Below are 16,775 nucleotides of genomic sequence, written 5' to 3'. Positions count from 1 at the left end.
ACTAGGGTAAAACTTTGCAAAAAAGTAACACAAAAACTTATAATAGAGCCCTAAAACCATGAAAAAAAAAATTTGAAAGCATCTTTGAAACAATTAGGTCTAAAGTCGCTGTGGACTTGCAACCTAAAAAGTCTGCCTTATTTGTGCTGTATACATTTCTCTATTGTGGCCATTGTTGTTTCAACTTTAAAAGCATGATGGTTATTGCCATTCCATGTTTGTGTAATTGGCAAATGGCAATTGACATCCAATTCTGCGCGTGGAGTTGGTACGTTTTCATCATAATTAAAAAGAATAGATGCGGTCCCATGCAGTGTGGAGAGAGAGAGAGAGAGAGAGAGATGGGTGGTAGAGTGGTGCTTTAATACACAAATTTAATGAGAATTAGATGGGGAAACATTGGACCACCTCATCTCATCTAAATCAACTTACCCACAGTCCCTTATTTTGGGAACAATTTGTACAGCCCCAGGCGCATCTATTCTCTCTCTCTCTCTCTGTAACACCTTTCAATTTTTTTTTGGTTCAGAAGAAAAAAAGTACTACACACACTAGCCAGGCCCACCAGACCCGAACCCCAACAGAGTCCACACTGAAACTCATCTGAAAAGCCTGTAAACAACTCCTACTTAGGAATGATTTCTTGGAATTCGTTCCATACCAAGATTTCCAAAATCCCAAAGCTTTTTTAACCTCTTTTTATTATTATTATTGGCTCTTGGTACTTAATAGGATTTTAATATCAGCATGGTGAGGTTATGAAAAATATTTAAAGTAAATTAAAACAGGGTCATGTGGCGGCTTGTAGTTTGCGTACCAGGCAAAGGACGATCATTACTTTCTGTCGTTGCTGGTTCTCTCTATCAGTACTTTGTAAAGCTGGGAACTTTAATTTAATCATATTTTTTTAATATTATATTTTGTTACCACCTTTAAAAAAAAACTATAATAATTTTTTTTTTATTGTTGGGTATGAAATAATTGAGGTTACTATTTGATTTTTCATATAAGAATTAGGAAGTCTATTTTGGATGTATTTATATCATGATGCATTGACCCACTATAGAGAGAGAGAGAGAGAGAGAGAGCGAGAGAAACAGAAAGAGAGCAGCACATATCAAATGATGAACATGGGTTGGAGGTCATCATCACCCCTATCTGATCTTCTATTTCTGAGGAGATATATCTGATCTTTCTTCCTAGGTTAGTTTTTCATGGCATACCATGTTGGCTTATTAAGAGAACAAGTCTGAGGAAAATAGGCCACTCCTTAATTCTCTCCTCCTCCCATCACCTACTACCGTCATCTAGTTCCCTCCACCACCACACCAACACCACCAACAACAACACAAATTCCTCTACTTTTGCTCAACAGCCACATAGTCCACTCATCTATAACTGGTAAGTCTTCTGTATTCCTATCTAATCCTAGAGTTTCTACATAGATAAGAAACTAAAGACCAAGTCTTTTCCTTTTCCCAGTTCTCTGATGAATCAAAAGGGTACCTTTTTGGTCTCATAAAATTTTGATTGCTGAAATTGTTTGTTTGATGATGGTCTTCAACTTTGGATTTATAATGGTTTCTGGGTTCTTTTTATATAGGATTGGATATTGATGTTCTTGCAGTTGTAGAAGCTTACAAGCAAGAGCAATATATTATTATAAATAGCAAGAAGAAGATTTGTCTTTCATGGCTCGAGAACACTTTGAAGATAAATCCGGGACTATGGTATCTTCAGCTGGCTTTTGTTACTCAGATGTTTCATCTAGTAACCCAACTATTCAGACTCATCTAGTGAATCAGATCCAAGGCTATGAGTCCAACCAAGAGATCTTCAACTTGACCACTGGCATGGAGATGATAGGGTTTTCAAAGAATCTACAGCAACAAAGTGATAGTAACTCAGTCATGTGGAAAGGGCTCTATGGGAAGTCTCAAAGCCATGCTGGTCCATCCTCTTCAAAGACCATCAATGAGTCCACTAGTGATTTCTATCAGCATGAGTTCAATAAGTCTGATTTCACAACTGGGATTTCTGAAACAAGTAGTGAGAACCTAATAGTTGGAGCACACGACAATACTGGTGCTTGGCAAGAGAATAGATTGCTTGTTGATGATTCTTTGAGGTGTGTGTTTCCTTGTGAAGGAAATGAAAGGCCAAGTCAGGGTCTTTCACTCTCTCTTTCTTCAAGCAATCCTTCAACTATAGGGTTACAATCTTTTGAGCTAAGGCACGCTAATCATCACAATCACGGTGAACAAGATGATATGAGGTTTATGGCTTCAAGTTCTAGAGATGGGTTTTATGGGAAATCATCAAACATTCAACAACAACAAATGATGCAAGATGTGTTTTTGGGAAAAGCTACAAATCATCACGAGGAACAGTTCCAGCTCAGGAACTCAAAGTTCTTGGCCCCTACACAGGAACTTTTGAATGAGTTCTGTTGTAGCCTCGGAACAAAGCAAACTGATCAACAAAAGCAAAAGTCCCACAAAGCCAAGCAATGGGAAGAGGATAATGGCAGTAGTTCTTCCAGAAAGCAAGCTCTTTACTCACTTGAATACATGGAATTGCAGAAAAGAAAAACAAAACTGCTTTCAATGCTTGAAGAGGTATGTATTATATATGTATCTGTATGTGTTTCAGATCTTGTTTTACTCCATTAAACGATCCTTTCTTTTTGCCATTTTCCCTCTACAACTTATCAATCCTTTCTCAAAATATGGAAATAAAAGTAAAAATTTGTGCTTTCTTGAAGTGAGTTTTAGTATCAAACAAAGTTGTAAGTTTTACTAGGTGGTTGATGGATTGGTGTCTCTATGACTTGATTCTTGAACTAATTAAGCGACTGTTGACCTTTTAATTAATGCCCCCAACTTGTAACAATTCGGTGCGTTTTCATTCACTTTCAGAAACCTCTACTCCCATTTCTTTTCATAGCATCTTGTTTTTTATCTTCTTACTCTTTTAACTATAATATATTCTATACTGTAACTCTTATACCAACAACTTGATCTTTCTTTCACTCTTATCTCTATCTTCTTGTTCTTCTTAAGGTGGACAGAAGGTACAGGAACTATTGTAATCAGATGAAGGCCGTGGTGTCATCCTTTGAAGCTGTGGCTGGCCATGGTGCTGCCACGGTCTACTCAGCTTTGGCTTCAAAGGCCATGTCAAGGCATTTTAGATGCTTGAAAGATGGGATTGTGAGTCAGATTCAGGCTACCAAGAAAGCCATGGGAGAGAAAGATCCTGTTGCTCCAGGCACAACCAAAGGAGAAACACCAAGGCTACGTATTCTTGATCAGACACTGAGGCAACAAAGGGCTTTTCAGCAAATGAGCATGATGGAAAGCCATCCATGGAGACCCCAACGTGGCCTTCCTGAACGATCTGTTTCTGTCCTTCGAGCTTGGCTTTTCGAGCACTTTCTCCACCCGTAAATATCTCTCTTTCTTTTTTTATGTTTCACACACTTGGAGTTGGAGTCCTTTATAAGTAAACTACCAAGTTGATTTCACAAGAGAATCAATGTTTTTCACCACAGATTTTAAAAACAAAAGTAAGAAACAGTACTTGGTAGCTTGCTTTTAGTATTATGAGTTTCTCACATGTAAAGTATCTGTGATTTTGGCCTTGCAAAAACAATGTGTTGTTTTGGTAGTTTCTACCCACCAACATTCAGATTCCAAATATCATTCTTGTCATATTATTTTCAATCATTTTAGTTTCTTTTCTGAATATGTGCTAGGCACCATCTCTACTATTTTTATGTGGGTCTAATTCTATTTCATGTACATGGCCCTCTCACTCTCTCACTCATTCACCACACATACACGCAAACAAAGTAGTAAAAGTAAGTCTTTTTGGAACTTTTTGCAGGTACCCAAGCGATGTTGATAAACATATCTTGGCCCGCCAAACTGGTCTATCAAGAAGCCAGGCAAGTCACATCTTTCCTCAAGTTATTTTAATATGTCAGGAATTAGTTTATATTATCAATGGGGCATATCTTCTTGGGATCCATATTATAATATATTAAAAAAAAAAAAAAAAAACAATTGTACTGACGAATGCATCATATTATATGTATTAATCTAAGGCATTTTTGTTGTTACATATGTATGACCAGGTATCCAATTGGTTCATTAATGCAAGGGTCAGGCTGTGGAAACCTATGGTCGAAGACATGTACCTAGAAGAGATAAAAGAGAGAGAAAACAACATGACTTCCTCAGATGGGGTTACTAATCTCGATGAGAATGGCCGGCAAAATCAAAACCCACCTCCAACACGCCCTGAGGATCAAAAACCTACACAAGACCAGCTTGACAGAATTGACTCTGAGTGCCTATCATCCATCATCACTAATCCAGATAAGAATGACTCTAAAACCAGTAAAACCCTCCAAGACCACCACATGCACCATCAACAACATAGTTTCGGGAGGGTTGCAGCTGAGACATATGGGTCAATGGAGCTGGACTTTTCTTCTTATAATCACCACTCAGCTGGTGGTGGTGGTGCAGTTTCTTATCCTAGTGACAGTAATGCTAATCAGAATAACTACAATGGTGGTGGTGGTGGTGGTGGTGGTGGAGTGTCTTTGACATTAGGGTTGCAACAGCATGGTGGGAGTGGTGTGAGCTTAGCCTTCTCACCCGCCTCTCAGAACTCTCTGTTCTATGCAAGAGACCACATTGAAGATTGCCAACCAGTTCAGTACTCGCTTTTAGATGGTGAAGGTCAGAATCTACCATACAGAAATTTGATGGGTGCACAGTTGCTCCATGACTTGGCTGGATAGAATGCAAAATGCTAATCAAAGTGCATGGGATGGTGATGTCGGCCAAAATTTCATATCAAAGGCTGATCATGAATTGGTGATGGTAGATGAGTAGTTTTAGGTACAGATAAGTACTTCATACATACATAAAGCAATACTTGGTTAGATAATAGTATGAATATGATAATTACTTTCATGGCTCAGTAATTTTTCGGAAACCTTTTTTTTGGGGGATTGTAAGAACATGTTTATTTATTACCTTTAGGCTAATTTGAAATTGCTGGTGATTGATGCAAGGTTATACATATATTTATTTCCTCTTTTGGGCAGATTCTATGTTTAAAGTTATATAATTAACCTTGTTACGTAAGTAGTTACAGGCAATCCTCTTGCCTTTTGAGATTGCCCAACTAAGTGATAGAATCATGTGTGGCTCTTGTTTAATCTGAAATTCCAATTCTCTTGGAGCTCAAGTAGATCTTTTTATTTTATTCTATTTTACTTTCATTCTTCTTATAAATGCAATTAAATATTGCAGCACAATTTGGTTGGGTCCTTAGCTTTGGAGATTAAGACAAATCCCATTGAAACAATAAAATATCTTTGATCGTTGGATCTTGGATGATTGTGGTCCCTAACTCATCCTCATGAAGATGATATTTCATGCCAATAAGAATTGCCTGCTTTTATGATTTGTCCACTTTGGAGTTTTTGAGTGGTTTGTGCTGCTACTTTTCCCAATGAAAAGGTGCCTTTCCTTAACTGCCTTTTCACTTAGTGTGAAAGCCATTAGGCCCTTAGGGTTTCCATGGACTACCCGCAACTTGTTAATGGTTGAAGAGATTAGAGATAGATCCCACCTATATATGGGCAAGTAACATCAATAATACTTCACCATCACATTAATAGACCTAGAGATTTAGAAGTTTGTGTGTATGGTGTGCTTCGTGTTTATTCACCCATTTAATTACCAGACTCATTCATATCCTAGGAATAGAATATTTTCAAAACCTCCTTTAACAGAACGTGCCAAAGTTTGGCATTTCATGAATGCATGGATATTAGTCTTTGGAAAGAAAACTTCATAATATGTTGCTTGAATTAAAGATCATGCGTTCAGTAAGAAGTTTTTCCATGTAACTTGTCTTATGCATGATTTGCTTTAATAGAAAAATGTGTATTTAGATTTTTTTTTTTAGTTTAAAAAGTTATGTGCTGAAAAGAGAACTGGTAAAAGTACAATTATACCTAAAAAAAACATAAAACTTTAAACGATAATACGTAAGTAAATAAACTAATGAAAAAAAAAAGGCGCTAAACCAAGCCCATGCACATATATCATACGTTAATGATTCTGGTAAAAAGATGGGAAATTTCTTTTATAAATGAATCTGATGACCATGCTATAAATGCCAATAAATGAGAATTTAATTCCTCAAGGCTCAAGGGAAAGTGAAATGGAGAGAAAGGGAGTAGTTTAAATTTTAATATGGATGTTCCGCATGGTTGTTTGCACTTATATATTATGTGATACACGTGTGGCAGCTAGAGTTTACTTTTCGTGGTGACACATGTAAATTAAACACATTAGGTTTTGCATGCATGGTTGTCTGGTAAGCATAGAGAGATTTCTTCAGAATTCTATACTTTTCCGAGTTTTCTTTACTTGTCCTCCACATTATGACCTCACTCTCACAGGCCGGCTATATCAATATCATCATAAGGTGTAAGCAAAAAGTAGTACTTCATTTTGTGTTCTTATTCTTTGTTCAATGAAACTGCTGCTTCTGTAAAAAAAAAAAAAAGGAATTTTATTTTTAGTGAAAAGACTTCAAAATGATTCCTAGAAGAAATATCTTTGTCCTTATGATGTTGCAAAAGGGTAGATGTTGTTGTCTTGAAAGATGTGTTGTATATATAGGTATATATATGAATAGGTTGTAATAATGATATTTGATTTTGGAGAATATTGTTTCATAAAGTTAATAAAGTGGAATTTTAAATTTTAGAAATTTTTAAGTGAAAATTCGAAATTCAGTATATATTTTCGATCGGTCAAAATTTTGGCTCGATCGATCGAAATGATGAAGAAAATAATCCTGAAGTCTCTGGATGATTCGATCGCTATTTGATTCCTATTCGATTGATCGAAAAGAGCATTTGATCAATTAGAAACTCTCGAGCGATCAAAAGTCGTAAAATCAAATTTTCTAGTAATTATTCTGAATGTTTGAAAATATTTCAAGCCTTGCGAATAGTTTTATGAAATATTTTAACTCTCCATATGTGTCTTTTGATGAAACATAACCCTATAAGTATAAATAGTAACCCTATAGGGTTACTATTTTAATCCCAAAATAGCAAGTTAAAAAGAAACACAAAAGATTATGTGATTATTATCCAGAATTGCAAAAAGTAGTTTTTTCATTTTGTATTCTATTCTTTGTTCAATGAAATTACTGGTTCTTTAAAAAAAGCAAAAAGGAACTTTATTTTTAGGGAAAAGACTTCAAAATGATTCCTAGAAGATATATATTTGTCCTTATGATGTTGCAAAAGGGTATATGTTGTTGTCTTGTTGAAGATGTGTTGTATATATAGGTATATACATGGATATATTGTAATAATGATGTTTAATTTTGTAGAATATTGATTCATAAATTTAATAAAGTGAAAATTCAAGTTTTGGAATTTTCTAAGTACAAATTTGAAATTCAGTATATATTTTAGATTAGTTAAAGTTTTGGCTCGATTGTTGAAATGATGAAGAAAATAATCTTAAGTCTCTGGATAATTCAACCGCTATTCAATTTTTGTTCGATTGATTGAAAGGAACTTTCGACCGATTGAAACTCGTAAAACTGAATTTTCTAGAAACTGTTATGAATGTTTGAAGAGGTTTCAAGCCTTGTGAACAATTTTATGAAAAATTTTAACTCTCCATACGTGCCTTTTGATGAAACATAACCCTATAGGTATAAAGAAAATAATAACTCTATAGGGTTACTATTTTAACCCCAAAATAGTAAGTTACAAAGAAACACAAGAAATCATATGATCATTCTCTAGAATTGTTATATGTAGAATCCAACAATTTGGTTGTATCTTAGAGACAAATTTGCGATAACTCTTTAGCTACAAAAATGTGGGGGCAAATATTGTCTAAAGAAAATAATATCGTTCCTCCAAATTATCTATTTTCTATTTGCCTTTTTATTAATATTGTTCTTCCATCATTATTTTGTGTAATATCCCCAACAAGATGTTCAATAATCATCTTTGAAATCTCTTTCTTTTATTCATTTGAGGGGTTATGCAAAGAGATTTGTAAGTATGATCAAAGAAAAAAGAAACAGAAATTCGCAATTACCAAGCTTAAGAAATATAATGTTTTCACAAGGATAAGATATGGATTTTAGAACATATATATTCTTCAATGGGCGGCAGGTAGCTATAGCTCTTTTTGAAAGAAAAGAAAAAAAAAACATGTATAGGTTAGACATGACATTGCCCAATTAGTATAAATTAACTTGGTTCCAACAAGAAACAATACTAAAAAAAAAAAAGGAATGCGTTTGGTCTTTTTTTGGTATTTTGTAGGTCAGTGAAATCAAAGAAGGTTCATGCGTATCAGTGAGAATAGAGATTCTTTCAGGAAAACTACTTCACAAAACCTTTTCCAACACAAATAATTTTGCTTTGAAGATGGCCATTAATTATGTTTTTGCCTTTTAGCATTACATATTTCTTTTTTACTGATGAATATACTTCTAGTAATAATGGTACTATGTGGTTCTATTCTCTCTATGATCAGAGAGCAGTTGGGACATTCCATCTTTCGTTATGAATGGCTCTTTTCTCTTTTCGTTATGATTGGCTCTTTTCCTTTGCAAATATATACCCATCACACACTACATGTACTTATGGTATATTTGGTAAACTGTAATTGACATTATAATGTAATAGTTATTCTTACCACTACATGTACCTATGGTATATTTGGTAAACTGTAATAAACATTATAATGTAATAGTTATTCTTATGGTTTAACTATTCAATAGTTTAGTTATGTTTTTATGATACATCTTTTATTTCTTATAATACCTATTCTTATTTTTATGTAATTACAGTTACAGTTTACTAAATGTGCCCTTACAATATTAGATTTATTTAAACGTAACTCTCATTTTTTTCCAATAAAGAAAACACTGAAGAGACTATTGCATATATACTGTAACATTAGATGCTATGAATCCCATGGCAACAAACATTAACAAAAAATAAACGAGGTGAACCATATTATGTATTTTTAAATTTTTGCGATCAATTCTCCATTACAATTGGAGCTTCCTAACAGCAACCTATTTTATTTCCTAGTTTTATTACAGTACTATTCCTAGTTGAAATTAGTAGAGACAACTTATATATTATAAATTTAGAAGGTTATTATGTACAAAAGATTTTAGATATAATATCATATATATGGAGGATATGGTTTGGCATCGAACCTCTTCACTTTTGGCTAAAGATTATTGAGTTTGGGTAGTACCAGTATGTCGCATCCAATATTGTCAAATGCGATTCTTCTTCTAAGGTGGAAAATTCAAAAAGACATTTGAGAAATTGGAATATAGGACCAAGTTTGAGAGCTAACAACCACATGGAATTTTTATCTTATTTATTGTGGTCTGGAATTTGAAGCGAAAAGTTGATATTGTAGCATTGCATAACTAAAAAATATATAAAATAAAATAAAAAATCTTTGCCCTTTCCGATTTGTTGGGAAACTCCTTGCCCTACCACTTGCACATGTCTTGTGTGGAAATGATATGACACCAAACCAAAGTAATAAACTTCTAGAAACCTAATTTAGAGAAGAAACATCAAGTTTTATGATACTTAATCCTCCTATAGGTGTAATTAAGCTGGTTTAATTTGGTAAAGTTTGCCCCATAAATTGTAAAAATCGAATTTTTTATTTTATTTTAAAGATCGGTTAAGATTTTTGTAGTAAAATAAAAGAACATGTTTGTTATCAAAGTCCACATATACTATGAGCATTTAGTAAGAAGTTTTTCCAAGTAAAGATCATGCGTTGAGTAAGAAGTTTTTCTAAGTAACTTGTCTTATGCATGATTTGCGTCAATAGAAAAATCTGTATTTAATTTTTTTTTTGGTTGAAAATTTTATGTGCTGAAAGGAGAAAACTGGTAAAAGTACCATTATACCTAAAAAAACATATAATCTTTAAACGATAATACGTAAGTAAATAAACTAATGAAAAGAAAAAAAAAAAACTAAACCAAGCCCATGCACATATGTCATACGTGAATGATTCTAGTACAAAGATAAATGAATCTGACGACCATGCTATAAATGCCAATAAATGCCCCTCTCCATTAGGGGCGTTTCTCAAAAAAAAAAAAAAAAAAAAAAAAAAAAAAAAAAAATAAAATAAATGAAAATTTAATTCCTCAAGGCTTAGTGGAAAGTTAAATGGGGAGAAAGGTGATGGGCATCTTTGGTGCGGTGGTCATTTCATAAGAATTAATGCTTATGAGGTGTGTGGTGGCAAGGGTCAGGGTTCAAGTCTCTATGACAGAGTTTCACACACATATACACTTAAATTAGACTAGAGTAGAAATTCTATTTTATATAAATAAATAAAAAATTGAGAGAAAGGGAGTAGTTTAAATTTGGACAAAACTTATATACAGTTCTTTAGGTGCTGTTTCTTAAGTTCTCTTCTTAAGATTCTGTCATGTAACTACTTAATTTAAAAAATACACTTTTATTCATGAGAAAAAAACCACATGAAAGAATCTTAAGAGAGGAATTTAAGGAACAACACCTAAGAGCACTTTCATCAGAGGTGCCAAATGTCAAAATATGGCACATTTGACACACCAAACTTCAAAATGTGAGTCTCATTAGATATTTCAAATGCCAAAAATTTTAACACATATCTACAGTACCATCTCATATTTGAGACGGTACGGACAGGTGTGCCAAATTTTTTTATCATTTGTTTGTTCACCAGGTTTTCTCTCTCATCTATTCACTCAGACTTTCTCTCTCTCTCTTTTCTCTCATCTGAGTTCGTTCTTTTCTCTCTGCATCTGAGTTCTTCTCTCTTGCCGATCTCGCCAATCTCGCCGCTGATCTCATCGAAGCCGCCGATCTCGCCGGAGCCATAGTCGTCCTCCACAGATCCCTCTGCACTCTCATTCTCTTCCTCTCTCATCCTCAAGCCGCCTGAAGCCGATCTTGCCTAAAGCCACCTCAAGCCGTTGAAACCGATCTCGCCTGAAGCTACTTGAAGCCGATCTTGCCGCCGATGTCTCCCGCCTGAAGCCGATCTTGCCGCCTGAGCTGTGGGTTTGTTTGATTTGGGATGGGTTTTGAGGTTTGTGAATGTAGTGGGTTGTGGGTTAGTTGTGGCAGTGGTACTGTGGTTGTGGCGGCAATTTGGTGGTTGTGGTGGTGATTATTGGGCAGTTGTGGTGGTTATTTTTTGGGTTGTTGTGAATTTTTTTTTTTGGTTGTGTGTTTTTTTTTTTTTTAAGGTGCCGTTGGTGGATGTGGGTTTGTGCCGGTGGTGGCTGTCGGTGTTGGTGGTCGTTGTTGCGGCAGTGGTGGAGGAATTGTTGTTGATGTTGTTGTTGGAGTTAATATATTATTTTAATGGGTAGTAAATATTATTTTAATGTATAGAATTGTAGGATAAAACATCTGATAAATGTGATATTGTAAAATGATGTGTTAAAATAATAAAGTAGACTTTTAGCGTGTCAAAATGACATTTTTTTTTAGAACAACTATGAGAATGCTCTAAGTAGGTACCTAAGTGTTGCTTTTTAAATTTTCATACGGATATTCCGCATGGTTGTTTGCACATATGTATTATGTGATACACGTGTGGCAGCTAGACTATACTTTTCGTGGTTGACACATGTAAATTAAACACATTAGGTTTTGCATGCATGGTTGTCTGGTAAGCACGGAGCGATTTCTTCAGAATTCTATACTTTTCCGAGTTTTCTTTGCTTGTCCTCCACATTATGACCTCACTCTCACAGGCCGGCTATATCATCATAAGGTGCAAGCAAAAAGTAGTACTTCATTTATATTCTATTCTTTGTTCAATGAAATTACTGGTTCTTTAAAAAAAAAACAAAAACAAAAAGGAACTTTACTTTTAAGGGAAAAGACTTCAAAATGATTCCCAGAAGAAATACCTTTGTCCTTATGATGTTGCAAAAGGGTATATGTTGTTGTCTTGTTGAAGATGTGTTGTATATATAGCTAGGTATATACATGGATATGTTGTAATAATAATGTTTAATTTTGAAGAATATTGTTTTATAAAATTAATAAAGTAAAAATTCAAATTCTGAAATTTTCTAAGTGAAAATTCGAAATTCAGTATATATTTTCGATCGATCAAATTTTTGGCTTGATTGATCAAAATAATGAAGAAAATAATCTTGGAGTCTCTAGATGATTTGATCGCTATTTAATTCCTATTCGATTGATCGTAAAGAGCATTCGATCGATTGAAAGAAACTCTCAACCGATTGAATATCGTAAAACTGAATTTTCTCTAAATTTTTTTGATAATTGTTCTAAATGTTTGAGGAGGTTTCAAGCCTTGTGAATAGTTTTATGGAATATTTTAACTCTCCATACGTGTCTTTTGATGAAATATAACCCCATTGTAGATACTGCATTTTGTACTTCTTACGACTTGGCACCATTCCCCAGTGATTCCCAAATTCTAAGGCCCAAGATTGGTTTGTGGCTCAATCAGATGTTAAATTGACTTTAGGGGTTTTAAAATGAAAAATATAACTTTTAATGAGCAAACATCTATTTTTTGAAAACAAAGACTAAAGAAAACCCACGGTTTGCGTATGCAGGCACAAGTCTAAGTACGCATCCAGAGTTTTAGAGACATAATAAAGACAAGTTTTCTACATTAAAGAATGAGGTTTGGAATGAATCTCACATCGTCTGGGAGCCGTTCCAAACCTCTATTTTTCAACTATATGAAGCCTTACATGATAACTTTTCAAAATACAGAAAATTCTAAAGGAAAACCTAAGATTCATTAGAAATAGTGAATTTAAGAGGGAGTTTTTTCACAAAATATCCTCAAGTTAATTTTATTTGATTGGGGCATTTTCTGGCATTGATCCTTTGAGTTTAAGATTACTAATTATGTTTCTATGAATTTGTGAATAGATTGACTGATGAGAACGGTCAAAATCAAGCTTAAAAAGCTTTTTTTTTTTTAGGTTTCTCTTAAACTTTTCTTTTTCTATTTTTGCCTTTAATCTTTTCTTTAATCTATTTCTTTGTTTAGTTTATATTTATATATGTTTGTTTAGGTTAGTTTTAAGATTTCTTTATGTTTTTGAGTATGTTAGGATGTTAGATTTATCGTTTTGTGCTTTGCTCTATTTTGCTGTATTGTTAAAGTTTCTGGGCTGGTTTCCATGTACGTATAATCCTTTCTGCGTATGCATGCTTGATAAAGTAGTACTTCATTTTGTATTATATTTTTTGTTCAATGAAATTACTGGTTCTTTAAAAAAAAAAAAAAGGAACTTTATGGTTTGGCATTAAACCTCTTCACTTTTGGCTAAAGATTGATGAGTTTGGGTAGTACTAGTATGTCGCATCCAATATTGTCAAATGCGATTCTTCTTCTAAGGTGGAAAATTCAAAAAGACATTTGAGAAATTGTAATATAGGACCAAGTTTGAGAGCTAACAATCACATGGAATTTTTATCTTATTTATTGTGGTCTGGAACTTGAAGCGAAAAGTTGATATTGTAGCATTGCATAATTAAAAAAAAAAAAAAAAATCTTTGCCCTTTCTGATTTGTTGGGAAACTCCTTGCCCTGTAAAGATCACTGATGATGCAGCAACAAGTGATAGTTAATGCAGAGTAATGTGCAGTTGGTCAAGTCCTTTGTACTGTAGAAACGACATGTAGTTTTAGTAATAGAATTGTAAAACTAATTGTAGTTCAGTGTTGGTTATTAAGTGTTGAGTTAGTTACTGTTAATGGACACATGTACAGTCAACATTAATAGTTAGCTTTCCTTAGATCACGGGAGTCAATTAAATTAGAGAGATGGTATATATGTGTCAGTCCTTTAATGTAGTGATTAAGTCTGATATAATACAAAATCTCAGTTGTTCATATTTTCCCAATTCTCTCTAGATTCTAGGTTTTCTCTCATGGTATCAAAGCCATCAATGGCGTCCTCTACGAGTTCATCTTCTTCTGCTTCGAGTTCAAGCACAAGTACACACTCTTCGATTTCTACTCATGGAGTTAATCCCTCGTTGCTGCTTCTGTCTAACATGGCGAGTATGGCAACAGTAAAACTTGATTACAACAATTACTTGGTTTGGAGACACCAAATTGAGGTGATCTTAAAGCTTACTTAATGATTAATTTCATTGAAGACAATCTTGAAGTTCCAGATCCTCTTCTCAAGGATAGCTCAGGGAATTATACCACTAAAGCTAATCCAGAGTATGTTCAATGGAGGAATCGTGAACAGGCACTATTCACATTTATCAATTCTACTCTCTCTCCATCGATTTTGGCTCTCACAGTGGGTCAAAGATCTGGTAGAGGAGTCTGGAAGATCTTGGAGAAACAATTTGCTTCGGTTTCTCGATCTCACATCCTTAGCTTAAGAGATGAGTTGATGAGCATCAAGAAAGGTTCAGAAAGTATGAACACTTTCTTTCAAAGAATCAAAGAAATCTGTGACAAGCTTGGTGCTGTGGGAGTTTGTGTTGATGAGGAAGAACTTATTCACTTAGTTCTTGAAGTTGTGCCATCGGAGTATGATGCGTTTTGTTCTGCGATACGAACCAAGAGTGATGTAGTTACATTTGAAGAGTTAAATACTCTACTCAATGCTGAAGAATGACCTATCAAGAAGAGGTCCGGACTTAGGGATTCATCCTCATTTGCTATGGCAGCTAATCAGTTTAATTCATCTTTCAATAGAGGAAGGGGAAAGAATTTCAACAATCGTGGTCGTGGCAATGGTAGAGGTACTAACAGTGGACAATTTTCTGGTGGTGGTCAGTTTCCAGGTAGTCCATCTAATCATAATCAATTCTCTACTAGTCAATCTCAGTTTCTTGGTCAATCTTTCAATGGTCAAGCTCAGTTTTCCCCTTCCCAGTCTCAGTCCAAGTCTAATTTCTCCCAAGGTCAGAGGCCAATATGTCAAATTTGTGGTGAAAATGGTCATACTGCTCTAGATTGCTATCATAGGATGAATTTTGCCTATCAAGGAAGACATCCTCCAGCTAAGCTTGCTGCAATGGCTGCTAGCTTCATAGCTGCTCAGACAGGTCCTTCTTCCAATTAGAATTGGCTCACTGATACAGGTGCCTCTGATCATATTACATCTGATTTGGCTCATCTCTCTTTACAACAACAACAGCCTACTGCTGGTGAGACTGTGACAGTAGGTAATGGGCAAGAATTACCAGTTACTCATATTGGACATGGTAAGCTTCTTGCCCCTTTGCATCATTTCAATCTTAATAACATTCTTATAGTACCACAAATAGCTTCAAATTTACTCTCAGTTCATAAACTTTGTTTGCAGAATAATGCCTTTTGTTATTTTGATGCTTACCAATTCTCAATTCAGGATTTACTTACGGGGAAGGTCCTTTACAGAGTGCTGAGTAAAGATGGTGTCTACCCTATTCCAATTCTTGCTTCTGATTCATCTTTATCCACATCTTCTTTCAATTCCAAATGTTTTGCTGCTGTTTCTGCTCAGACTTTGCTTTGGCACCAAAGACTTGGGCACCCTTATTCCAAGATTTTACATTTTGCTTTATATGGTGTGCCTTCTGTTTCTATTTCCTCATCTAGTGACATTTGTTCTCAATGTGTTTCTTGTATAAGTGCTAAGATGCACAGAACTGCTTTTCCTAGTCATGAATCTTGTACTACTTTTCCTTTGGAATTGATACACTCTGATGTTTGGGGTCCTGCTCCTTCTGTTTCTGTACTTGGTCATAGATTCTATGTGATATTTATTGATGATTTTACTCGTTTTACATGGTTATTTTTGCTTATACAGAAATCAGATGTCTTTAGTGTGTTTGTTCATTTTAAATCTCTTGTTGAGAATCAGTTTAATACCAAGATTAAGACTTTAAGAATTGATGGTGGTGGTGAATTTGTTAATCACAACTTTCAATCTTTTTGTCTAGCTAATGGTATTTCACATCAACTTTCCTGTCCTTACACTCCTTAGCATAATGGGGTGGCTGAAAGGAAGCATAGACATATTGTTGAGACTGATTTGGCTATGCTTCACAAGTCTAATCTTCCTTTGTCTTATTGGTCTTATGCCATTAGTATTGCTGTCTATCTTCTTAATAGGCTTCCCTCTTCTTCCCTTAACTTTGTCTCTCCATGGCAGAAATTATATCTTAGGAAGCCTTCTCTTACTGCTTTAAAGGTTTTTGGTTGTGCTTGTTTTCCATTCTTGAGACCTTACTCCTCTCATAAGTTTGATCCTAAGTCTAGGTTGTGTATTTTTTTAGGCTATCCACCTCTTTCTAAAGGTTACCTTTGTTTGGAGGTTTCCACTAGAAAGGTTTACATTTCTCCTCATTGTATTTTTCATGAATCTGTTTTCCTTCCCTATCAAGTGTAGATTCTTCCTCTTCTTCTAATTCTGGTTTTGATCCTTGGTTGGCTACTTTGCTTCCTTTATCTGTTTCTACTGTTCCTTGTTCTTCTATTTTGCCTACTTCTACTTCTGGTGTTCCTGTTGTTTCTTCCTTTGCCTTGCCTCAATCTGATTCTTTGTCTAGTCTTCCTTCTGTTGTTTCTTCTTCTTTGGTCTCTGATGTGGTTCCTAGCCCTGCTCAGGACCCTTCTCTTGCCCTTATTCCTTCTGTGTCTGCTTCTTTACATG

At 34.7% G+C, this 16,775-nt stretch overlaps 1 protein-coding gene across 2 annotated transcripts; it reads left to right on the top strand.

The window, feature by feature from the left end:
* Positions 1–1,076: 1,076 nt before the first annotated feature.
* Positions 1,077–5,090, top strand: LOC142611653 (homeobox protein BEL1 homolog). 2 transcript variants are annotated; one of them, XM_075783747.1, is made up of 5 exons: positions 1,077–1,401; positions 1,604–2,618; positions 3,063–3,445; positions 3,889–3,949; positions 4,139–5,090. In XM_075783747.1, exons 2-5 carry the CDS (start codon positions 1,692–1,694, stop codon positions 4,811–4,813), a joined length of 2,046 nt encoding a protein of 681 aa, XP_075639862.1. In that variant the 5' UTR covers positions 1,077–1,401; positions 1,604–1,691; the 3' UTR covers positions 4,814–5,090. The 2 variants fall into 2 exon arrangements, with proteins under 2 accessions (XP_075639862.1, XP_075639863.1); XM_075783748.1 differs by having other exon boundaries at positions 1,093–1,401; positions 1,628–2,618.
* Positions 5,091–16,775: the final 11,685 nt, after the last annotated feature.

This window comes from Castanea sativa, chromosome 10 (genome assembly GCF_040712315.1).
Source record: "Castanea sativa cultivar Marrone di Chiusa Pesio chromosome 10, ASM4071231v1".
Taxonomy (NCBI): domain Eukaryota; kingdom Viridiplantae; phylum Streptophyta; class Magnoliopsida; order Fagales; family Fagaceae; genus Castanea; species Castanea sativa.
This window is presented reverse-complemented; position numbering and strand designations above follow the sequence as displayed.